Source organism: Hypanus sabinus, chromosome 14 (assembly GCF_030144855.1).
Source record: "Hypanus sabinus isolate sHypSab1 chromosome 14, sHypSab1.hap1, whole genome shotgun sequence".
Lineage (NCBI taxonomy): Eukaryota > Metazoa > Chordata > Chondrichthyes > Myliobatiformes > Dasyatidae > Hypanus > Hypanus sabinus.
In genome coordinates this window covers 76,829,936-76,856,586 of record NC_082719.1, presented here as the reverse complement: position 1 = coordinate 76,856,586, position 26,651 = coordinate 76,829,936, and the positions used below count along the sequence as shown (strand labels likewise).

General features: G+C 42.0%; 1 protein-coding gene across 2 annotated transcripts in view; it reads right to left on the bottom strand.

The window, feature by feature from the left end:
* The window catches only part of vcp (valosin containing protein), a 41,012-nt gene extending 27,856 nt beyond the window's left edge, over positions 1 to 13,156 (bottom strand). The window contains exon 1 of one of the 2 annotated variants that reach the window (XM_059989471.1): positions 12,999 to 13,156. In XM_059989471.1, the coding sequence (XP_059845454.1) occupies positions 12,999 to 13,015 (17 nt within the window). In that variant the 5' untranslated portion in view covers positions 13,016 to 13,156. Of the gene's footprint in view, positions 1 to 8,467; positions 8,487 to 12,998 lie in introns of those variants that run through there. The other variant, XM_059989472.1, reaches the window with a different exon arrangement.
* Between the last annotated feature and the right edge of the window lie 13,495 nt (positions 13,157 to 26,651).

Genomic DNA, 26,651 nt, shown 5'->3' with positions numbered 1-26,651 from the left:
ACTGTGAAGTTCGAATAAAATCATCTTTAATTGCAGTTTACCGACTCCGTGTCGTTATTTTAGCGCTGCGTGTAGCACACCGCTACAACTGGTGACCCCGACGGTCCAAACGATTTTTGGACCAGAGATGACCAATGCCACATCTGTTCGTGCGGTTTCATTGAAACTGCCAAGCTTCTGGGCGCTGCGACCTCACCTATGGTTCCAGCAAGCAGAAGCCCAATTCCACGTTAGGCAGATACAAGTTATCAGAGGACACAAGTTACTACTACGTGGTGAGCTCCCTCAACCAGGACACAGCGGCCCAGGTTGTGGAGTTCGTACAGTCTCCCCCAGCGGACGGCAAGTACACGGAATTCAAAGCCCTGCTCCTAAGGACTTTTGGACTCTCACGGCGCGAGCGAGCTGCCCGTTTACTGCACCTGGATGGCTTGGGAGACAGACCTCCATCGGCTTTAATGAATGAGATGTTGTCTCTGGCCGACGGACACACACCCGCAGCGCTAAAATAACAACACGGAGTCGGTAAACTGCAATTAAAGATGATTTTATTCGAACTTCACAGCCTTGCCTGAAAGCCTCCCTCATCCCGCCCTCCCCGGGCGCGGATGCTGTAAGGGACACGTACTCACAAACCCCTGCAGGCTTTTTCCCTTTGTTGGCGAAGCAGACCTGGCGCCCTTTTGGGACTGGCCTTTGTGCCGGCATGCTGGCTATTTGTGAGCCGGTTCCAGTGCGCTAGGAAATGGGTCGCCACATAACCCTGCCCCCCCCCCCCCCCCCGCCCAGAACCACAGTCTGGGCCGGACCCAGTTTGGGAGGTCGGCCTCTGCGCCGCAGTGCCGGAAACTCGACCGGTTGCGCCAGGTCCGTAGCACACCGCTACAGTAGTGTAAAAATGTGCACGTGAAGCAGAACTGAAGTGGCTAGGCAGCAGGATATTCTTGCTATTGCAGCAGAGCAAAGGTGCTCAGTGAAGTGGTCTCTCAGCCTGTGTTAGGTCTCACCAACGGACAGCAGGATACATCAGGAGCACCAGATGCAATAAATGACTCACATTGGCAGATGAAGTACCACCTCACACAGAACAACTGTTTCGGTTCCTGAATGGTGGTGAGGCAGGAGGTGTTGGGGATGGCATCTGCAATAAGCATGGTTGCAAGGACAAATGCCAGGTGGGAGATCGATGAGGAGAGAGAAGCAAAGTAGGCGCAGAGATGTGCCTGATGGTGGTGTTCCATTGGAGATTGTGGAAGTTGCAGAGAATGACCTACCCATCACCTCCTTCTGGTCCCCTGTCTATATTCAATGGCCTACAGTCCTCTGATATCAGACTCCTTCGGCCCTTCTTCCAATCACTTTCTAGCTTTTCACATCATTTCCCATAATCCCTTTCCCCCACCCACATACCTTTCTCACCTGGACTCAACCTATAGGCAACCAGCTTGTACTCCTCCTCCTCCCCTTACCTTTCAGGTCTTGGCCTGAAATGTCAACTGTTCACTTCCATCCACATCTGCTGCCTGAGCTGCTCAGTTCCTCTAGCATTTTGTGTGTGGTGCTAAATGAATAAAAATGTATTTTTCCGGCTCTCATTTCTTGATGCACTTGCAAGTTGACATGACTTCTATGAATGCAACGAACAATTCCCTGTCCTCCACAGCACGAGAGAAATTATGGATATATTGGTGTTCATACAAGTAAATTAGAAGCTATTTTTATCAGTATGTCTCACCTCTCTTCTATTGTAACCAGGAAATTATTTTGGGACATAGGCTCAGCATTTTTCAATCAACAAAAAAATTTATAAATGGAGTGTTAAGCAAATTATTTTATCAAGTGGCTTTCTTCTAAAAATACAAGTCTACACTTTAGTGCTCTAACTTCAAGAGACAACCACAATACAGCATGTCCACAGTTATTAACACAACTTTAGAAACAAAACTCCGTAAGGCCATAAGATATAGGAGCAGAATTAGGCCATGTGGACCATTAAGTCTGCTCTGTCATTTCATCATGGCTGATCCAATTTTCCTGTCAGGCCTAATCTCCTGCCTTCTCCTCGTATACTTTCATGCCATGAATAATCAAGAATCTATCAATCACTGCCTTAAATATACATTAAGACTTGGCCTCCACAGCTGCCAATGCAAAGAATTCCACAGATTCACCACTCTCTGACTAAAGAAATTCCCCTTCATCTCCACTGCACATCCACTGTCAAGGCCTTTCACCAATCGATAGGTTTCAATGAGGTCAAGCCTTGTTCTTCAGAATTCTAATGAATACAGGCCTAGAGCCGACACTCTTCATAAGAAAAGTCATTCAATCCTGGAATTATTTTCATGAACCTCCTCTGAACCCTCTCAGTTTCAGCACATCCTTTCAAAGATAAGGGGCCCAAACCTGCTCACAATACTGCAAGTGAGGCCTCACCAGTGTCAAAGTCTCAACATTACATCCTTGTTTTTGCATTCAAGTCTTCTTGAAATGAATGTTCACATTGCATTTGCCTTCCTCACCACAGATTAACTTGTAAATTAACCTTCAGGGAACCCTTCACAAGTCTCTTTGCACCTTGTTTTGTATTTTCTTCATCTACCAATGTGCATGACAATACACTTCTTCCTCAAAACTACCTGCCCCTCCACCTACCTTTATATCATCTGCAAACTTTGCAACAAAGCCATCAATTCCATCATCCAAATGATTAACAAAGTATCGGTCTCAGCAGACTCCTGTGGAATACCACTAGTCACCTGCAGCCAGCCAGAATAGGCTCGTTCCCTTTATTCCCACTCTTTGCCTCTTGCCAATCAGCCACTGCTTTATCCATGCTAGAATTTTTCATGTAATACCATGGGCTCATAGCTTATTAAGCCACCTCATGTCTGGTACCTTGTCAAAGGCCTTCTGAAAATCCAAGTACACAACAACAAATTTTCCTTTGTCTATCCTGCTTTTTACTTCAAAGAATTCCAACACATTTATTAGGCACGACTTTCCCTTGAGGAAACCATATTGAATATGGCCTAATTTATCATGTGCTTCCAAGTACCCTGAGACCTCATCCTTAATAATCGACTCCAACATCTTCCCAACCACTGAGGTCACACTAACTGGCCTATAATTTCCTTTTTCTGCTTCTCTCCCTTCTTGAAGAATGGAGTGACATTTGCAATTTACCAGTCTTCCGGAACCATTCCAGAATCTAGTGATTCTTGAAAGATCATTACTAATGCCTCCTGGATTTCTTCAGCCACCTCTTTCAGAACTCTGGAGTGTACACCATCTCGTACAGGTGACTTACCAACCTTCAGACCTTTCAACTTCCCAAGAATCTTTTCTCTGATTATGGTAATTTCACACACTTCATGCCCTCTGACACCTGGAACTTCCACCATACTGATGGTGTAATTCCACCAGTGAAGACTGATGCAAAATACTTATTCAGTTTATCCTCTATTTCCTTGTCTCCCATTACTACTCTGGGATATTGTTTTCCAGCAATCCAATATCCACTCGCCTCTCGTTTACATTTTATGTATCTGAAAAAAAATGTTGGCATCCTCTAATATTATTGACAAGCTTATTTTTGTATTCCATCTTCACCTTAATGATGTTTATTTTTCTATGTTGCCTTCTGTTGGTTTTTAAAAGCTTCCCAATCCTTTAACTTCCCATTAACCTTTGCTCTATTATGTGTCCTCTCTTTGGCTTTCATGTTGGCTTTGACTTCTCTTGTTAGCCATTGTTGTGTAATCTTGCTTTTAGAATACTTCCCCCTCTTTGGGATGTAGATATCCTGTGCCTTCCGAATTGCTTCCAGAAATTCCATGCACTGCTGTTCTGTTGTTATCCCTGTCAGTGTTCTTTTCCAATCAATTCCAGCCAACTGCTCTCATGCCTCTAACTCCTTTTACTGTAACTCTGATACAAAGGACCTTAGTTTTTCCTCAAATTTCAGGATGAATTCAATCATATTATCCCTAAGAGTTCTCTAATCAATTCTGGTTCATTGCCCAACACCCAATTCAGAATAGCTGATCTTCTAGTGGGCTCAACCATTATCTGCTCTAAAAAGACATTTCATAGGCACTCTAGAAATTCCCCCTCCTGTAATCTAGCACCAACCTGATTTTCTCTATCTACCTATATATTGAAGACCCCAACTTTTATAGCACATTCTCCTAAATATCTATTAAAAATAAATAAAATGTTGTAGCAGTGTGCTACACGCAGCGCTAAAATTACGACACGGAGTCGGTAACTGCAGTCGAAGGAAAAAACTTTATTCGAAAACTTCAGCCTCACTTTTAAGCCTCTGTCAACCGGCCCCCCATGGCGAAGAGGCTCCAAAGCTCTGTGCTCGCAAACCCCCGTAGGCTATCTAATTGTGAGTCGGTTCGGATACGCTAGGAAATGAGTCGCCACAATGTCACACTAGTTCGTGTGGAATCCTTAGCTGAGAAGAGGAAATTTGTGGGAGGGGAAGTACACAGGACAAAGTTTGATCTGAAAGAGAACTGAATAAGAGAGACAGCAAAATTCAATCTGTGATATTTACATAATCAGTTAGCTTTAGATCACAGGAATCACATCCAGCATATGCAAGATAGATTATCAAGATCCATATATTGACAGAAGAAAATATTTTAATCAAATAGAGAGGTAACGTATCACATAAGAGAAAATTCAAAATAAGATGATGTACATTATTTAACAATCAGTGCCAACTGCAAAACATTAAAGAATCTGAAATATTTAGACATTCTCATTGAAATCTAATTGAAACCTATCAAATATGCTGGACAACAAACATTCTTTCTTTCTTTCTTTTTTTTCTATAGGGCAGTTAGGGGGGAGGGGTTAAGGGGAGTGGGTAAGGGTTATATACATTGTTTTTTCATATTTTGTAATCATTTAAAAATGCAATAAAAAAAGTTTAAAAAAAACAAACAAACATTTTGCTTCCTGAATACTTTTGGCTGCATCTTATGGATTTTTGGCTGCTGATCATGAAAACACCATGGAATTTCCCCATCATGCACCATATTTTTAAACCACTTACATTTGTTATTTCAATTCATAATTCAAGTCAATTAAAATGTTGCCCACAATATAAGCTGAGATCATCTCTATCTTTGCAGGCATGCCTGAGCATGCTAAGACAGGGTGGTTACTGCATGGCAGGACAGGTTTTTGAGAGGCAATGAAAGCATCATGCATGCATTGTTCTATGCATTCCATTTACATGGACATCAGTTTGTGATCACGATGATACAAATGCTCTATGTGCATATTGTGCATAATTATAAGTACAGTAGTTATATTTTCAGTATACATGATAGTAAAATGCCTCACCAATGTTGCACAGCTGCAATACTTTATTATATTAGTGTCGAGTATACGCTTAAATCTCAAAGACAGAGGATGACTCCTCTTATTAAAAAGGCCTATGAGCTTTACTCTGGGTGTAAAACTGGCCACCAAACCAAAGCCTGGGCTCCTCACATTCGTTGCACAATATTGTTGATCTTAAAACTTGGCTCAGAGGTACTCGGAAGTCAATGCCATTCGCTGTTCCAATGATATGCCGAGAGCAGAACCATGTGACAGACTACTACTTCTGTCTAACCAATGTCTCGTTTCTCAGCTAAAAACAAGAAATCCTTTGAATACCTAAATCTCCCTTCAGCCATGAGATCTGTGACCACACGACGATAGTCCTCCAGTACCTAAGCCACCACAGGAAGTCTCGAAGAGCCAAAGATACCATGATGCACAAGCCAAGAATGGAAATACTGATACAGATTCATGCTGAGTGAGCCTCATCTGATAACTCAATCTGAATTAAGTGACCTGGTTCAAGACTTGGGTTTGTCAAAAGTAGAATTACTAGGTTCAAGACCAGAAGGATGGAATTTGCTGTCACTAGGCACAAAAATTTCCCTGAGGATTTTGATATTTGAGATAGATGTTTCCCAAAATAACTGATGCCAAGATTACGGAAGGCATTTTCGTTGGTCCACATATCAAACAGGTCATCAATGACAGGCAATTCAAAAAATTGTTAGTGGGAACAGAGAAAATCACATGGAAGACAATCAAAGATGTTGTTGAAAACTTTCTTGGCAACTATAGAGCACCACACTACATGTAGCTAGTTGACAACATGCTTCAAACATACAAAACCATGAAGTGCAACATGTCACTAAAGATTCATTATCTGCATTCCCATTTAGACTTCTTTCCTGCAAATCTTGGTGCTGTCAGTGACCAGCATGATGAAAAGCTTCACCAAGAACTACAGTCATGAAGAAACAGTATCCGGGCAATTGGAATCCATCGATGCTAGCTGATTATTGTTAAGCAAGAAACCTCAGACACCGAGTACAAACAAAAATCATCAACAAGACACTCTTCAACCATTGAACACCACTTATGCAATTAAATGCATTATATTCAAAAGTTAATTTCTTATTTCTTCAAATTTGTATGTGATATAAGTAATCTGAAATTGCATTTGTGTTCAGATTCAAGAGGTCTATCATAACCAAAGGAAATTTCTGAGGAAGCAACACTTTCAAAAAAATTTGCAGTTTGGTGATGTTGAAAGGCCTAAATAGAATGCACGCGGAGAGGATGTTTTCAATAGTGAGAGTGTCTAGGACCAGATAACCAACCTCAGAATTCAAGATCTCTTTAGAATAGAGATGAGGAGGAATCTCTTCACCAAAAGGTGGTGAATCTGTGGAATTCATTGCCACAGATGACTCTAGGGGCCAAGTCTTTTGGTATAATTAAAGCAGAGGTCGACAGTTTCTTGATTCATAAAAGAGTCAAAGGTTTCAGGAAGGCAGGAGAATCAGCCATGATGGAACAGCAGAGCAGACTCAATGGACCAAATGGCCTAATTCATTTCCTCTGTCTTAAAGACATTGGAATATAAAATCTGGGGGAAAAAATGCATTCAAAACACTTCATTTCCCAGAGACAGCTCAGTCCCCAAAGTTAATTTGAACCTTAAACATCAACTGTTAATGGCACAAATGGCACTTCAATTAGAAATTTCACAGAAATACTTTTGACAGCTAGCTAAACTCTGGGAAAGTGTTGATTGAACCCAGCCTAAAGGAACATTAGTGAATGCTGTTAATCAGCATGGGTGTCTACAAGTATCTGTATCACACAAATATTCCAAAGCTTTCATACTTCCAATATTAAAAACACAAAATTCTTGAAACTTTTCCAGTTGTTCCTGAGCTGATTAATCTGCAAATCCAGATGACTGAATTCCCAGTGTAGCTGTGGACACTCCATGTAGTTTCTAATTTTGGTTAAAAGTCAGAATGGCAATACTGATCAGCCATATTGGAACTTCCAAGCAAGTATATGTGAATATGCAAATCCTCACAGTTACAAAAGGTAATTGCCAGCAGCTTCACATCAAAGCCTTGGGTCAATGCCTTCACAAAGAGGAATATGAAACTAACATCTAACTTTGTCTAAGTGCCTCGCCATTCAGTTGAAAAGACTTTCCACTTATTTTGTATGCTCACATTTCTATTTTAGTATATTAACTTTGCATTCTCTTTTAAGTCCAGTTATTTAAACACACTCAGCTTAACCTGAAAAAAAGTTATTTTTCCAATTTATAAGTATCCAAGCAATGCCCAGCTTTCTGTAAAACTCACAAAATGTTACATTCCCATCCAAATCATGCTTCTCCTTATATTTTCCAATATACTGGCGTTCTGGTGTGGCCTCCTCCTCTCAGTGTTTCACAACACCTTCCCCACAAGTGTTATCAATTCTCCCCTTTATCTCCAAAACAGAGGCTGACTGCTTCGCAGATTTTCTCCATATAGCCCATAGAGCTTCAGACACCTATCATTTCAATTCTCTATGTTACAATGAAGCTCTATTCAAGTATGAAAAATAGTACCTTATCTTTCAATAGTCATATTCTAGCCAAAAGATTCAATCATTTCAAATAGTCCAGTCTTTTATCTCACAGTTTCAGTTATCTTTGCTCTTCAGACGTAATTTGCCATGCCTGACACAATGCTGGCACCATCATTTGCATCATTCACTTTCCCCTTGTCTGCTCACAACGACAAACCTATTTTATTCTCTCAGGCTTGAAATGTCTTTCCAAAGCTACAGCAAGCCCTTAAAATTACAACATTTTTTATCTTCTATTGTTTCAGTTTCCATTTTAACACACTTCCTTTCAAAGAATGAAAACCTATTCAGTGAAAAAAATCTGGCAAAGTGCTGTTTGAACCTAGCCTAAAAGATCATTCTTTGTAATGAACCCCTAAAGTTCAAAGTAAATTTTAGCACTAAACAATGCATGTTACCATATACTACCTTGAGATTAATTTTATTGCAGGTATTCAGAAGAAAAACATAATAGAATTTATGAAAAACCATACATTAGTAGACAAATACTAAAACAAACCTCACAAAGAGCTGGAAGAACTCAGCAAGCCAGGCAGCATCTATGGAAAAAAAATACAAATGACATTTTGGGCCCAAACCCTTCGGCAGGACAACCAATGTGCAAAAGACAAACTGCAAATAAAAAATATCAAGTATATGAGTCATAAAGAATACTTGAAAGAGGGTCTTTAGGTCGTAGAACAGTTCATAACAATAGTGATTGAAGTTATTCATGCCATTCAGGAGACTGATGGCTGTAAGGCAACAGCCTACTATTGTGGGACCTAAAGCTTCTGTACCTCCTGCCCAAAGGTAATAATGAGAAGAGGGTGGATGGCAGAATCTTTGATAATGGATGCTGCTTTCTTGAGACACATTCCATGTAAATGTATACAATGGTGGGGAGAATGAGCTGTGTCCACCATTTTCTGTAGCGTTTACCACTCCTGGGCATTTGTGATTCTATACCAGGACTTGATGTAGCCAGTTATGATCTCCACTCTGTATTCTAAAAGTTTGTTGAAGTTTTTAGTGACATGCCGTATCTACACAAACCTCTAAGAAAGTAGAGGCACTGTCAAGCTGCCTTTGTGATGATACTTTGTGCTGGTTCCAGGACAGTTTCTGCTATGTTAATGCAAAGGCATCCAAAGCACTTCAATTTTCACTTAAAATAATAAGTGTAATACTACCAATACATTACAGCACCAGAAAATCATCATTACATTAATATGAACTGAACAGTCTTTCTAATCACTGAACAGTCCATGCTTTAGTCCCTTAGTCGTACATTGAACTATGCAAGACTAATTGAGATACCAGGCAATATATTTAGCACTCAAATGCAGGGTTGTTTCCAATTACTTACATTGAGTTAATCTTCATCCAGTGTGATCACAATCCCACTATATCCTTTGTTATTTTATACCTAGAGCGACATATGAAATATTTGGCCCATCTGCATTAGCAGGAACTATTCCATTCCCTGTCTCAATATATTCTGTTGTCTTCAGATGCAAAAAAATTTCAAAAGACAAATCAGCAAAGGGAGATAACCCTAAAAAAAGAACTGATTTCCACAGGCAAAGCCAATTCGAGAATATTGATAAATCACATGTACTAAAAAAGGAAAAAACTTTTTTATGCATTCCATGCAGAAAACTTCATCACATTAATACTGCTAAAAATCAACCAATTCAAACTCCAAACACAAGGAAATTTGCAGATGCTGGAAATTCAAACAACACACACAAAATGCTGGTGGAACACAGCAGGCCAGGCAGCATCTATAAGGAGAAGCACTGTTGACATTTCGGGCCAAGACAAAGACGAGACGAAGGGACTCAGCCTGAAACGTCGACAGTGCTTGTCATTATAGATGCTGTCTGGCTTGCTGTGTTCCACCAGCATTTTGTGTGTGCAATTCAAACTCCACTGCTTAGAGACAACAGATACAAAGTTACATCTTAATTCAGACACAGGAAACAGTGGCTGACAGCAAGAATTCAGCAGGTCAAGCAGCATCTGTGAGGGTGGGAGACATGTACGATGGGGGAGATGAAATGACTTGTCAGATGGAAACCCTGCATCAAGACTGGTCTCAATCTGAAATGTCAACAATTTTTGCTGTAAACCTAATAATTTGATGTTTTAATCAAGTCTTTGCTGTAACCAAAATGCTCTTCACGAAATGATAAATCCAAAAGTTCTCCATAATAGATTTTAAACAATGACTTTTCTAAATTAATACCTTTTACCTAATTTGGATCTACAGTACAAAAGGAGATCAAAGAACAAATTACCAAAGGTTGATTGATCAGAGTTAGACTTTAAAGGACGAATTCCATAACACTGGACCTGGTTAACGAAGGCAAAGCTACCAATATTAGGTGCGATCAACAGAAAGATGTGTTGCAGGAGTCAAACTGGTTACAAACAGTCTGCTGTTATTCAAATTCCCAGCTGATTAGGTTATAACCTTGCTCAACATTCCTGCTTATCCTTGACAACATTTAGCTTCCCTGCCTCAAAAAGTAATCAGGCACCTCTTCCACTACATTTTCATGAACCAGGTTCCAAAGAATCAAATTCCAAAAAAATTCACATTTCTGTCTTAAGACAGTCATTTATTTTCAATTCTGGGAAATGTTAAAGCTAGAAAAGAGAACATTCTCTTCATTTCCACAACTGAAACAGATTCTATGTTTCAATCAAGTTCCCCTTTACTCTTCCAAATTTACACACTAACATCTTCCCTCAAAACAATCTGTAACTCATGTATCATTCGATTAAGTCTTCTCTGACACCTTACGTAACATCTCTAATTGTGTTCAATCCCCATCATTTAAAAAAAATACATTATGTTACCTTTCATAAGAACCTGAACACTAGCTTTTTGATACAATAGGAAACCCAGATCACTCTGCAATTTCAAGATAATGCTTTTTTTTTCAAACAATGATGGTTGAGAATGGGAACAAAATTAGGAGATTTGGGGCATGTGAGAAGGTTGAAAACCATATGAAGAAATAGTGTAGGCTACCAAAGGATTTATCAAAAGAAGCAAATCAAGGATTGTGGATATTATTCCAGTTCCTTTTTAGAGATGAAAATGCTACTAGTTCTGGACTCATAACTGAAAAGTTGTTGCCATTGGAAGTCATTCACCCTTGACTCAGAAAGAATAACAGTTACATTACAAGGAGTTAAAAATCTTACACTATTACTGGCTTGAAAATAAAATCAAAAGCAAAAAATTAAACAAAGAAAAAATACAAAAGCTGTTTCATGCATGTTACTGCCAATATCAAAATATTAAAAAAATTACTGAAACTGGATTATCTGAAACAAAGATGGTGGAAATCCTCAGCATTTCCAGCACTGAGCCCTACAGCAATAAAGCACAGAGGCATGCCTTTCGGCCAATGAGTCTGCACCAAGGTCCCTATTTCCTGCATTCATTACATATCTCTCCAAGGCCCGCCCCTCTATGAAGCTATCCAAATGCTTCAGAAATAGTACTTCTGTACTTGCCTCAAACACTTCCCCTGTCAACTTACTCCACACACTCACCATCATGTGTGGAAAAAATTGTCCTTCAAGTCACTTTAAATATCTCCCCTTCCATTCTTAATCTCTATCCCCTGGTTTTGGACTCCCCTCTCGAGGAAAGGAGCATTGTTTGTTTCTTTGTGCAAGTTATTGGGCAACTTAACAATTACTTTAAAACAGGTTTATCTAATTCAAATGAGAATTTGGAATTATAGACCTCAACTTTACTCCAGAAAAATCAAGAAAATAAACAGTATGAATGTTAAAACCAGAAAAATCCAATAACATGGCAGATACTTTATCCTGAAAATGTGGTGCGATACCTATTATATCCGTGCACAAGGGACTTCTACATTGAATGGGTTTGGAAGAAATCGTATAGTTAATGTGGTAAACCCAGGCAAACAACACAGGAGATAATATAGGATTAATGTTTGAGTAGAATTTCTTATGGAAATGGTTACAGATAAACTTTGCTAAAGAACTAGAATTACTATGATTACAGATAATGATGATATTGACTAAATGGGAAAACAACTAGGTACTAAGATATGCCTGCACAGCAGACAGTTTCAACATGAGCTCAGATATACAACCCTGGAAAAGTAAAATTGACCTTCAACCCCGCTGCATATGTAATATATTGTTGCCATCATTTATCAAAGTGTTCCATGTCCTTTTGTGTGTATGCACGTACAATCATACAATTGTAGGACACACAACCGAGCATATTTAGTTCAAAACATGAAAGGCCCAAAGACTAAAAATGTATGATATTAGCAACATAAATGAGGTACAAGTGTACTATTTACAGTATCCCCATTTCCGTTGTAAAATTAAAATATGAACGCTGATTGAACAATATCATAGTGTCAGGCCCATTCTTGAGGAATTACAAAAGCAGATTATCAAACAAACAAAAATTAAGTATTTCTATTGTCCATTCTGATTACTTCCGTCGATCAGTCCATGTCAAATTTCCAACGTCAAGCGACAGGAATAACATTATGGCTGGGCGTTTGCTTATTCGCTAATGCCGATTCTCAGTGTTGGGTAATGGAATTGAGATAATGGCAGAAGTCAATCAAATGGTATGCCATTGATCTCGGTTGTTTGGAAGATGCCAAGCAGCAACCCTGAAAATACGGCGAACTAGGCCCTTACAAAAAAAACTCATCCTGCTGATCGGGGAGAATTAAATTGCGGCAAGCAAGCAGCGGACGGACGTGACTGCATCCTCCCCGCAGGCCCACCGAGAAAATACACCACACATTCAAGGGAATTGGGCATCTTCATGTCGCCGGCCCCGCGCAGCGCTGGCAGCTAGGCCGGAATGACACAGTGAAATTGGACGGCCCTCCTTCTCCCTTCCCCCTCCCTACTGCCTACTGCAGTGAACCAGCAGAAGCCTAAGGCCTACCGGTCTTCAAAGACGGAGGGGAGAGAGCAGACATCGGCTCCTCCAGTGCACCCGCCCCCGGCCCCCCGTGTTAACTCACTCTCCGCCCGACGCCATCGCCGATCAGCTTCCCTCTTCACGCCGCGGGTGTGGTCAGTTCTGTGGCCCTGCAGCCGATTTTCAGCAGGTCCCTCTGTGCCTCACACACTCTCTCTCTCTCCCGTCACTCAGCGGCCCCAGCCTCCCTCAGCCTCCCGAGTCACACCCCTCAGCAACTGCGGCGCGTCATCCCAGGCTCACAACGAGGCTGCCCAATCCAGAACCTTCCTCAGAACAGCACGTCACCGCCGCCCCGATCCCCGCGGGCTCGCGCGGCTGCGCCCCGTGTCACGTTCCGAGTCCGAGCTGTCAATCATCCGACCCGGAAAGAACTGATTCTGTACAGTCATTGCGAAGCAGTCTGCCATACGGTAATAGCATTTTTGGCACTTTAAAGGCATTCAAATCTAGTACTTTGCAATCACTGCATTTCAATATTACTCTCCTGATTTGTTTAAGCCTTAAGAAAAAACAATTGCCGGTCTCAGCTGAGCCTCACTTTACTCCCATCATTTTTCATAATGTCCGGGTCTAAGAGGATCAACAAACAAATCGAAACCATTGAACGTCATTGAATAGTCAACATGGATTTAATTTAGGGGAAATTTTCTGGGCTTTATGATGACGGGGAGCAAAATATGGATTTTCAAAAGACTCGATAAGGTTCTACCCGGGGGGTTGTGTACATGGAATTAGGGGCGATACACGAGCCTTAGTTGAAAATAAAAGTGTCTTAAATTGGCCGTCTGCGACCCCTAGATTTATGGCTTGAGCCCCAACCACTCACAATCCGTATCAGCAATTTGGCCGAGGGGATGAAACGTAACACCCGCAAGTTCAATAATGACGCAAAACTACGTGAGAATTTAAATCATAATAAGGATGAAAAGGCCTCAAGAGGATATTAGCAAGCTAGTAATGTTACCCAATGATGAGAATTTTAAATCAGTACAATTGTGATACTGTGATTCTATAAGACGAGTTTGTTAGAGCTGTTGGGGAGGGTTTAAACGAATTTGGCGGAGGAGGGAGGGTGGGAGCCAGAGTGACAGTGCTGAGGGTGGGGCAGTTGGCATGTCAGTCAATGTATTGTGTGTAGTGAGACTGTGAGGAAGGACAGGCAGATGATGGGGCAAAATTGCCCTCAGTGGGATGAGTTTGTTATATTTGAAGGCACGCAGTGCAGGGAATAAGGTCTTGTAGCAACACACTCAAAATGCTGGAGGGACTCAGCAGGTCAGGTAGCATCTATGGAAAAGAGTAAACAATCTGCAGTGTGGGCCAAGACCCTTCTTCATGACAGAGAAGGAAGGGAGAAGGTGCCAGAATCAAACAGGTGGGGCGGGGCAGTCGAAGAGACTAGCTGGAAGGTGATAGGTGAAGCTAGGTGGGTAGGAAAGGTCAAGGGCTGGAATCTGGTGAGAGAGGAGAGTGGAGGATAGGAGAAAGGGAAGAAGGAGGGGGCCCAGAGGGAAGTAATAGGCAGATGAGAAGAGATAAAAGGTCAGAGTGGGGAATGGTTTATCGGAAAGAGAAATCAATATTCATCCTATCAATTTAGAGGCTACTAAGATGAAATAAAAAGTGTGCTCCTCCACACACTGAGAATGGCCTCACCTTGGCACGAAAGGAAGTCGTGGACCGACACGTCGGCATGGGAACGCGAATTAAAATATTTGCCCAACTGGAAGTCCCGCTTATGGCGGATGGTGCGGGGGTGCTCAACGAAGCAGTCCCCTAATTTAGAGGAGGCCACATCGGGAGCTCTGGACACAATAGACAACCCCAGCAGATTCACAGGCGTTGTCTCACCTGGAAGGACTACCTCGGGCCCTGAATGGAGGTGAGGGAGGAGGGGAATGAGCCGCTTGCAAGGATAAGTGCTGGGAGGAGATTAGTGGGGAGAGACAAATGTGCAAGGGAATCTCAGAGGGAGTGATCTCAGCAGAAAGCGGAGAGTGGGGGAGGTAAAGATACATTTAGTGGTAGGGCCCCTTTGGAGATGGCTGAAGTTGCAGAGGATAATGTGTAGGGTGCGGTGGTAGGTAAGCACAAGAAGAACTCTATCACTATGGGCGGGAAGATGGAGTGAGCGTGGATGTACAGGAAATGGAGGAAATGCGAGTGAAGGCAGTATCAGTAGTGGAGGGAGGGAAACGCCATTCTTTAAAGAAGGAGGACATCTCTCTTGTCCTGGAACAGAAAGCTGTGCCCTGCGAATAGATGCCAAAGAGATGAAGAAAGGGGATTGTTGCAGGAGATCTACAGTCGAGATAATTGTAGAAATCAGTAGGTTTATAAAAGATGTCGATTGACAGTTTGTCTCCAAAGATGGAGACAGAAAGATCAAGAAAAGGAGGAAAGGCCTTGTAGCATAGTTAGAGACTGGCAGTTATGACGTGTGGGCATCACTGTGCCCTGGCTCAAAGAAGTTGGGACGTTAACATCTAAGGATATACATTGTACCGAAAGGACAGGCAGGTAGACAGAGGGAATGGAGTGACTGTTGGTAAAAAGTGAAATCAAATCCTTATGACGAGAAGATACAGAATCCTTGTGGGTAGAATTAATAACCTGCAAGGGTGAAAAGACCCTGATGAGAGTTATATGCAAGCCTCTGAACAGTAGCTAGGATGTGGGATATAAACATCAATAATCTAACACTATTTGTTGCTACATTATATGCCATTTCTTTTGCTTTTATGTGGTCTTTGTCTTTCCTTGTCAGCCACTGGTGCCTCATCCTCCCTTTAGAATACTTCTTCATCTTTGGGACATATCTATCCTGCACCTTCCGAATTGCCCCAAGAAACTCCAGGCCTTGCTGTTCATCCAATCAATTTTGGTCAGCTCCTCTATCGTGTCTCTAATTCTCTTTACTCCACTGTTCATACTGATACATCTAACTCTATCTTCACCCTGTACACATGTATATTGCCAAACAAAACTACAGGTCCACAATCCCCTATCCAAAATCCTTGGGGCCAGTTGCATTTTGGAATTCAGAACTTTTCAGATTTCAGAAAATTGATAATTATATTGATAATTAACCTGTCTCAGAGCAGGTGGACTTTAGGACCCAGGGGAGCTCTGGACCTACGGACCTACGGACATCATCCCATGTACTTTAAATCATCTCTAGGTTACTTATAGTACCTAATACAATGTAAATGTTATGTAAATAGTTGTTGTACTGTATTGTATAGGGAATAGTGACAAGATAAAAAGTCCGTACATGCTCAAACAATGAGTGCTGGAGAGAGAACTTCCAGGTTTCCAGGTTTTCTCTTTTACAAATACTATTACAGTTTATTTATAGAGTAGTATACTGATAAATGAAATAGTGGGATAATTATAAACCATAAATACACTAGTACATTTTATTTCCAACAAAAACATTCAATAAAACATAAAAATATACTGCTTCAAACGAACCAAATCAAACACGTGGTAAATGATTTATTGGAATAAATGTAGAATGTAAATACTCTAGGACATGCACAGGTTCAAACTAAGCTAAATATGTACAGGTACCTCTAGTTAAGTTGCATTATGTCTGGCAAGCAAAGCTAAATACTCTACAGGTACCTGATGGGCCAGGAACAGGATTCTCAAGTTATGAAGCAGCACTAAGACAGACCGCATTTTTAAGGACTTCTTTAAGTGTCATCTGTCTCATTAACATAGGTTTATGTCTAAGCAATCTCTCTTTAACTGAGTAAACTGCCATAATCTCTTGCTCACTGATAAAATGCACATTGTTCAAGGCCAGCAATTAACTGATCACACATTTTCACCATATCATCTATGGAGATTTTTTTCACCTGTGTTCACTATGTCATCATCATAATCACTACTATCTTCATGCTGATCTGTATTTAACACCAGTTCAGCAATTTCCCCATCACTCAAGTGACGTCTGGCGGCCTCTGCTAGTGCTGCCACGTCACACCTGAGTGACGTCAGCTGCTGGCGCACCAAACAAGCCTTGTTACAACACACTGTACACTCCAGGAAAAAAACTTCGGTTTTTGGAGCTTTTCAGATTTCAGAATTTCAGATAAGGGATTGTGGATCTGTACAGACAAAGCTAACGTGCAGCTACAGCAGGCAATCAGAAAAGAAAATGAAGTTTTGACCTTTATTGGTAGTTGATTTGCGTACAAGATATTGTACTACAATTAATTAGGGCCCTGGGGCATTCTATACAGTTTCAGTCCAATTATCTATATATTTTTTAAAAAAAGATAAACTGTACTTGCTATAGAGGGAATGCTGTTAACATTCAACAGACTGGCCTTTAGGATGGTAGGTCTGTTACATGATGTGAGATTGAAGAGACCAGCCCTCTAATATATAGAGTTTAGAAGAATGAGAGAGAACCTCGCTGAGTCTGTTAACATTCTTGCAAGCCCAGAGGGGGATTTGACCGAGGACTCTCGAAAGGGGGTTACAGTCTCTAAATAAAGGCAGGCCACTTAGGACTGAAAAGAAATCTCCTAACTCAGAAAGGGGTTGAATCTCTGTAATTTTCAGCTTAAAGAGTGCTGGGGTCTCAGTTAGTGATAGGTTTCTGGATATTAAAAGAATATGGGGCTTGGGCAGGAAAACTGGGTTGGAAGATCACGCATTATTTTCCGCAATGGCAGATTGGGCTCAAGACGCTGAATAACTTACTCATGTTCCATTTCATGTGTTCTTTTGTTTTTGAGCATTTATTTTTAAATAAAAACATAAAGCAATATAATAGATTATGGATTGCAAGTAAGAGAGTGGAGAGAAAGCTCACTGAAGAAATTACTAGCAATCGTTTCACTAGAAAACTTTTATAAAAATGTTCTTAACTTCCATTTATCTTGACATATAGCTACTGATAACAATGTAAGAACGTTGCCTGAGAGGCAGAGACAGTTCACAACATTTAAGACGTATACACTTAACAGTTTTGATGTACAGAGGAATGTTAGGGTCCAAGTCCATAACTCCTTGAGAGTGACTACACGGGTTCATAGGGTGGTATAGCACAGATGGATTTATTAGTAGAGGCTCTGAGTGGAGGAAAATATGATAGAGGCATTTAATTAGCATAGCATTTAGAGTAATGCTTTGCAGTGTCAGTGATCGGGATTAACATTGGCCTAGAACAAATGCAAAATAAATTGTTCAATGAATCACTTTAACCCAGAGTGGAGCAATTTTGACTACATTTCTGATTGCCATGGTGTCCATTTGTAAATTTGTCGCCTCAGTTTTCAGTAAGACATTTGTTTTCATAGTACAATTTTTCTGGTGGCAAGCTGCCATAGATGACATTAACAATAGTACAAGGAAAATTCAGATTCAGATTTATTTATCACATGTACATTGAAGCAGACAAATGTGTCATTTGTGTTATCATCCGAGGATGACGTGCTGGGGGCAGATCCCCAGGTGTCACCACGGATTTCAGCACCCACATCGCATGCCATCCGTGCTTGGCAGAACAACATAGAGCACAACAAAACAGAACATACCAAGCCACAAAGCAACAACAGCAAAAAGGCCTGTTCCTCCCTACCACCCACCCACCCATGAACATAGACAGTTCCGAAACTCCAGTGGACATGTGGGTTCGTGAACATCGACCTTTCAACTTTGCAGGGATTTGTCAAGGGTAATATTTTCAACCTCATTGGTCTGAAAATTTTTTAAATTTTTACTTACAAAAATTAACAGGCTTTCTTAACCCTGTGTCCTCTGAAACTGCTAGGTAAAGAAAAATGCATTAGATCCACCATTTCTTTTGCCTTCATTGAAGTCTGTACTTTCCTGATAATTTACATACAATGCTGTGCCGATAGGTTTTTTCAGACACAGAAGGCAAACTCGCGATCACTCTTGATTTCTACTTTAGGATTACTCTAGGCTGCTGAAGCTGGTTTCTGCATCATCCCACATTTGCTACTCACTGCTACATCAAGGAGGCCGCTCAAACTCTAACACTGAGAAGGGACTTCATCTACACTTGCTTCAAACATAAGATACCAACAGAGCTGACATAGGCACCATTGCCTACATGCAGGACGGGGGGGGGGGGGGGGGGTGGACACCTGCCTGGTCAGCTTGGACCAGGAGAAAGCCTTCAACAGGATATCACACACCTGCATGATGACGTACTCTCCAAATTGGGATTTGGGGAGGGAAGCAGGATTTGGATCAAACTGCTCTACACAGACATCTGTGTGCAGTCCAGGTCAACGGGTGGGAAATAGACAGCTTCCCCATCAGGTCTGGAGTCAGGCAGGGCTGCCCTCTCTCCCCTGTCTTGTTTATGTGCTGCATAGAACTGTTTACCGAAGCCGTCAGGAGGGATGAAGGCATAAGAGGGGTGAAGCTACCAGGCAGTGGAGGGTCCCACGTGAAAACCTCCCTGTATATGGACGAGATCACCATCTTCTGCTCTGATCCGAGGTCAGTTCGCAGGCTGATTAGCATCGAGTTTGAGCTGATGTCAGGGGCCAGAGTTAACCGCATGAAGAGCGAAGCCATGCTCTTCGGCAACTGGCCTGACCGATCCAGTGCCCCTTCACCATTAGGTCTGATCATGTGAGGGTGTCGAGGATCTGGTTTGGTGTGGGGGCAGAGGCGTGCAGGAAGAACTGCCTGGAGCAGACTGCCAAGGTAAAACATAAACTGGGACTGTGTATCAATAAAGGGGAAGAACCTGGTCACCAGGTGTGAGGTGCTCTCAGGGCTGCTGTACTTGGTGCAAGTGTGGCCTGTCCCCTGCTCCTACAGCTCAGAAATCACCAGAGCCGTCTTCAGGATCATCTGGGGATCCAAGATGGAGTGAGTCAGAAGGGCAACCATGCACAAGTCCCTGGACAATGGGGGCAAAAATATTCCCAATGTCGCCCTCACCCTGATGGCCAGCTTCATATGTGGCTGCATCAGGTTGTGTGTGGAACCCAAATATGTGGGCACCAAGTACCACTACGTGCCCAGGTTCTACCTGTCGCCCTGGTTACGATGGATGGGCCTGGCCCCTTTCCTGCACAATGCCCCAGTCAGCTGTACAGTGTTGCATTACCTGATCTTCGTGGAGAAGTTCTTCCAGGGCAACACCCTTGAGCACAGGGCTATCAGGCAGTGGTCGGCACATAATGTCTTACAGACACTGCAGAAGGACGTGATGGACGCAGTGGGGTGGTTCCCTGAGCAGACCGTCCAGGTCACGTGGCAAAATGCCACATCACCAGATCTCACCAACAGGCTGGCAGTGAGAGGGGCCCTCCCAGTCAGATCCCTCCTGTACACCTGGAACATCGTCTCTATATCCCGCTGCCCACGGGAGGACTGCAGTGAGGAGGAGTTGGTGACCCACCTCTTTGCACACGGTGGGTTCACGGAGAAGGTGTGGAGGAGGATGAAAGGGCTGGTGTCACGCTTCATCCCCAGCAGCTGCGTAACAGAGAACTCTCTGCTCTATGGGCCGTTCCCAGGGACACACACAGAGACAAACATCCGGTGCTGCTGGCAGATCTTCAACTCGGTGAAAGACGCTCTTTGGTCGGCCCGAAACTTGATGGTCTACCAGCACCTGGAGATGTCCGTGAGGGAATGCTGCCGACTGGCACATTCTCAGCTGCAGGAGTACTTGCTGAGGGACGCACTCAAACTCGGTGCAGCCACCACAATGGCCCATTGGAGAAGGACCACGGTTTAGAGTTCTTCTCCCGCGGGAGAGGGAGGGGTAGGGTGGCGGGGGTATACCCCTCAACAGTGGTTTACAATATGAATCAACAGAGTGCCATGTGAGTGACTGAAATTGTTGAACTGTGTAGAATGTAATGGTAATGTCTGTAAAGTATTCAGAGTTATCGAACGGTTTATTGTAAGTAATTTTATTGTGAATGAAGTATATTTTGTTTAAAAAATTTACTTGCTTTTGCAGCCCTCCTGGATTGCAAAAATTTCAGACATCTGCCTGACAGCTTTCCATCAGGAGTACATGAATGAACCCTGAAGGGTTTCCCCCAAACAATGAGTAGATTAGTTTTATGAAGGAGTGAAAGTCAGCTTTATTTGTCACACTACCTTGAAACATCGTAACGTACAGTGAAATATGTTGTTTCACATCAATGAGGACTCTTTGAGGCACGGCCTGCTTCTGGTGCCAAATTGGCACGCCTGCAACTCATCAATCCTAACCCCAACAATTCGTTTTCAGATTGTGTGAGGAAACTTGAGCACCTGGAAGAAACCCGTGTGGTCAGAGGGATAACGTCCAGATTCCTGACAGACATGGCGGTTATCAAACCCCCTCTGTTAATCACTGGCACTGTTACAGCAATTGCACTAACCACTGCTCCACCCTGCATCAATGTGTATGATTCATGAGGGCATTGTTCTTCCTGACCTCATGGAATATTCTCACTTACTTCCTGTCACTGCAACATCCATTTTGTTTCAGGAAGCTGGAAGAATTATATTGTGTCATCAACATTTAAAATTTAAATAGAATCATTCACAGACTAATATGAATGCTGACAGCTGCAGGAATTTGTGACTCACAGGAGTGTAGCAGTTAACATGATGCTATTGCAGATGAGAGTGTCAGAGTTGCCAGTTCAATTCCGGCGTCCTCTGTAAGAAGGTTTGTATATTCTTCCTATTAAACTATGACATAGAAGCAAAATTAGGCCATTTGGCCCATCATTTCTGCTCTGCCATTCAATCATGTGTAATGCCCTGATTTATGTTTTCACTGTTATGCTGTATGTATTTCATTTTGACTGTTCGTTAAGAACAGTCTGCTGTGTTTTCATGCTTGTTTGGGTTATTGTTGAAGATAAGAGAGGAGAAATGTGTGCCATCCAATTAGGATGGCCGGATTAAAGGGAGGTTTCTGTAGTGAGAGACACTAGGGTTTGGTGAAGATTTTGTTCAAGAGGAGATGAAAAGAGAAGATGCTGGGGAGAACCAGTCATAGCACATGATCTGCTGGGAGACCCGTTCGTTTGAGATAGACTGCGAGCAACATTCAGAAGCTGGTGTGTGCTTTCACGTGGACCAAGGGGCCCAGTGTATGAGTGAAAGAGAAGTTTAAGATGAGCTGCAGCTTATGCATATCTGACTGTTCAATTATAATGAGCCTTTTCTTTTTGTTATTCTTTACTAACCCTTTAGTTAAGATTCATAAATATAATTCCTTTAATTGTCTGCAGTGCACTGTCTGTTATTTCGTGGCATTAATTTGTAACAGGGTAGCAAATGACACAGCATCCACACAGAAAAGGGGTTTGGGGGGAAGCGCACCTCAATCTCACAAGTTCGACGGGGTTGGAGGTAGTCTTCCCTACACTTATGCAGCCGAGGAAACCAGGGTATTTCACCTGGCTAACTGTTTGTCCCCTCCTCAGCCTTCATCCAGTAACCTTTGATGCCGGGTCCAATCGAGAATCTATCAAGCTCAATACACCCAACAACCTGGCCTCCACAGCTGCCTGTGGTAATAAATTCCACAAATTCATCACCCTTTGGCTAAAGAAATTTCTCTGCATCTCTTTTTTAAATGGACGCTCCTGTATCCTGAGGCTGTGCTCTCTTGTCCTAGACTCCCCCCACCATAGGAAACATCTTTTCCACATCTACTCTGACTACACCTTTGAACATTCAAAAGGTTTCATTGAGACCTCTGTGGCGATATCACGTGCAATGAAATGACAGTACCTGATTGGACACCACTGAGCATGCGTGGGAATTGCCAGAACGTTTCCGCATGTGGCGGGGTTAAGATGTGTTTGTTTATTTCTGTAAATAAAAATTCTCTAATTCTTCCAGAATATGATTCTTAATTGTTAACCTACAGTATGTTTAAAAAAAAGTAACATAGCATGGTGTCAGAAGTGCTTTTGGAAGAATTAATACGGGAGAATTGAGAATCAAGAATCAAAGATAATCGGGGAAAAAAAAGAAAAAAGCTCGAACGGTAATCAGTGAAATGGAAGTTTTACATTAATTGCAGCCGACTGGCAATAGAGCTGACGATTGGAGGATATTCAAGTAACAGTCTTAAATATACTTATCGGCCATTGGAGCTGATAGAAAAGCAGACAAAACCAAAGTGGCAAACCTGCTCCATGAAATGGAAATGACGCAGTAGAGGTATATAATAATTTTGTCTTTGAAGGTGGAGATATTTTCAATTGAAAGTCGATAATGGACAGATTTGAAGTATTTTGTATACATAAGCGTAATTTAACGTATGAATGATATAAATTCTTCACATGTGCGTAAAAGGCTACTGAAACAATTGGATCAGTATGTAACTGAGTTAAGAAAGCATAGTAGGATGTGTGAGTTTGGCTTGCTCACAGACTCTCTCATTAAGGATAGACTGGTTTGTGGCATTCGTGATAATGCTCTGAGAGAGAGGCTTTTGCGTGAGCAAGATTTAAATTTTGAACAAGCTTTCGTGCTCTGCAAAGCTTCTGAGGCCATGACGTTGCAAGCTGGAGAGCTTTTTGTTGAAAACTGCAATGTAAACACCGTAAAAAAGCGCAAATATATCAAGAAATATAATAATACGTTGACAAAACTGACGGAGAGCAATACGGCATTTGAAAAAAAGTCATGCGGTCGCTGTGCGCGGGAACATTGCCCAAATCAGTGTTCCGCATATGGCAAAATTTGCTACAACTGCGGTAAGATTAATAATTTTTCACGCTGTTGTAGAAGTAGAAAGAAGGAAAATGAAAGGAAACAAGTAAATGCAGTGATTGAAGATGAACATGAGGAATTTTATATAGATGCGCTTTATGAAAATGCTGACATGGAAAATATAAAAGCAGTAGCTGCAGTGTCTGAGACGACCAAACAGGAGGCAATTGATGATATGTGAAAGCAATGGCAGGAGGAGGTTGCTTCAATGCAAGTGGTAATGAAAGAGACAGTGAGAGAATATGAGATTCAGTCTAATCACTGTCTAGAGCAAGGACGCTCACAGTGGGCACAGTGTAAGGAAGAAGTGAAAGCACAAGTAACGGAATTGTGAAGTTTTATTGAAATGATGAAGTCTTAGCATTAAATAAATTACACAGTTAATGAATGAATTAGATGAAGAAAAGAAGATTGGCATTTCGTTACAAATGGAAGTGGAAGGAATTAGGAAAGATACGGTCCAAACAGAAGCAGGGAGGCAGATTGCTGAGGAGGATAGCGTGAACTGCTTATCTGAAATTTCAGATTCCAACCAGGAGACGTATGAGAGTATATCAAAAAGTTTAGTTGAGATACATGAAGAAAAGCGTAAAGCAGAAAAGAAGAAAAAGAAGAAGCACAGGAAGAGTCATGGCTCAGATAGCAAAGAGTCAATGTCAGAGTTTCAGTTAGCTGATTTGTTTATTGGTTAATGGTGTTATTTGTTTTTCTTTTTAAGGAAAAGAAGATGTGATTCTTCAGAGATTCAGTTAACTGATGCAGACGAGACAAAACATGTAAATAATAACAAGGAAACACAAGATCTGTGTGTACCAATTAGAAGGTCTACTCGTGTTCGTAAACCCAGAGAGAGACTGTTAATTGTTAACCCACGGCATGTTTAAATAGAAGTAACATAACTATCCCCTCTCATCCTTCTCTAAATTCCAGTGGATACAGAACCAGAGCTATCAAACTTTCTTCATATAATACCTTCTCATTCCCAGAATCAACCTTGTGAACCTCCTCTGAACCCTCATCACTGACTCTACTTGCAAGTTAATCTTTAAGGTGTTCTGTACAAGTACTCCCAAGTCCCTTTGCATCTCAGATTTTTGGATTTTCTCCCCATTTAGAAAATAGTCCGCACATTTATTTCTACTACCAAAGTGCATGACAATGTATTTTCCAACATTGTATTTCATTTGCCGCTGTTATGAATGCACCACAGCTCTGAGGGGCCGAAGGGTGCAGGGTAGCCCCCTCCTTTGTGAGAATCGCAAGAGCATTATTGGGTTGGGTCAGAGGACCCAGGAAATGAGAGAGAGAGACGTGGCCATTGTCTCCTAGAGACAACGTTTGTGAATCGGGGACTATGCTACGTGCAAACCCTTGGGCAAAGTGGGCTGGTTGAGAGAGAGATTGCATCACCCCAACCTGATTGACATCTGAGACTCTGTGAGGAAGTATAAAAGAGGGTCTGGGGAACAACCCCTTCAGACGCACCAGAAGAAACGCTAGCGATCCCATAATAGCGGGAAGCCATTTGAAGGAAGCCACGTGCGTTCGGTTCCCTTGCCTGGGGGCTGGTGGCTGGTACCACGGAAAATGACTTGGAACTAACAACGGGGAACCAACTCCCCCGACGCAACGGATTGGCCTCATAAAAGACCCGGGCAAGTTTCAAACTGTCTCTCTCTTAAACCCAAAGAGCTGCAGCTTGAAAGGACAGTGACTTTTATCTTTCCATCGGACAATACAATATCCCCTAGACAAACGATAGAGCTATTGCTTATTGATGATTATTATTATTCCTGCGGTTTTTAGATTGAGTATTGATGACGTATATTATCTGAATGTCTGTATTAATCTTATTTTTGTGCCCCTTTATAAATAAAGACTTTTAAAAATAGTACCATCAGACTTCAACAGACCTCTCTATCTTTGCTGGTAAGTGATCCCGTTACGGGAATTTCGTAACACCGCTCTCTTGCCCATTCTCCTAATCTAAGCCCTTCTGCAGCCCATCTGTTTCCTCAACACTACCTGCCCCTCCACCAATCTTCATATCTGCAAACTTGGCAACAAAGCCATCTATTCCACCATCTAAATCATTGATATACAACATAAAAAGAAGCAGCCCCAACACTAAACCCTGCAGGGCATCACCAATCACTGGCAACCAACCAGAAAAGGATCCTTTTATTCCCACTCGCTGCCTCCTACCAATCAGCCAATGCTGTAACCATGCCAGTAACTTTCCTGTAATTCCATGGGCTCTTAATTTGGTAAGCAGCCTCATGTGTGGCACCTTGTCAAAGGCCTTCTGAAAGTCCAAATATACACCATCCACTACATCCCCTTCATCTATCCTACTTGGAATCTCCACAAAGAATTCCAATAGGTTCATCAGGCAAGATTTGCCCTTAAGGATACCATGTTGACTTTGTCCTATCTTGTCTTGTGTCACCAAGTACTCCATCACCTCATCCTTAACAATTGATTCCAGCATCTTCCCAGTCACTGAGGTCAGGCCAACTGGTCTATAACTTCTTTTTTGCTGCCTTCCTCTTAAAGATTGGAGTCACATTTGCAATTTTCCAGTCCTCCAGAACCATGCCCGAGTCCAATTATTTTTCAAAGATCATTATTAATGCCTCCACAATCCTACCACTACCTCTTTCAGAACCCAAGGGTGCAGTCCATCTGGTCCAGAGGGTGACACGAATCCTTCAGGTCTTTCAGCTTTTTGAGAACCTTCTCCCTTGTAATAGTAACTACACTCACTTCTCTTCCCTCACACCCTTCAACACCTGACACACTGCTAGTGCCCTCCACAGTGAAGTATGTGGGTTTCCTCTGAATGATCTGGTTTTTTTCCCCACAGTCCAAAGATATACCAGTTAGTAGGTTAATTGGCCATTGTATATTGTCTTGTGATTAACCTAGTGTAGCCTCCGTGCCCCCAGCTGAC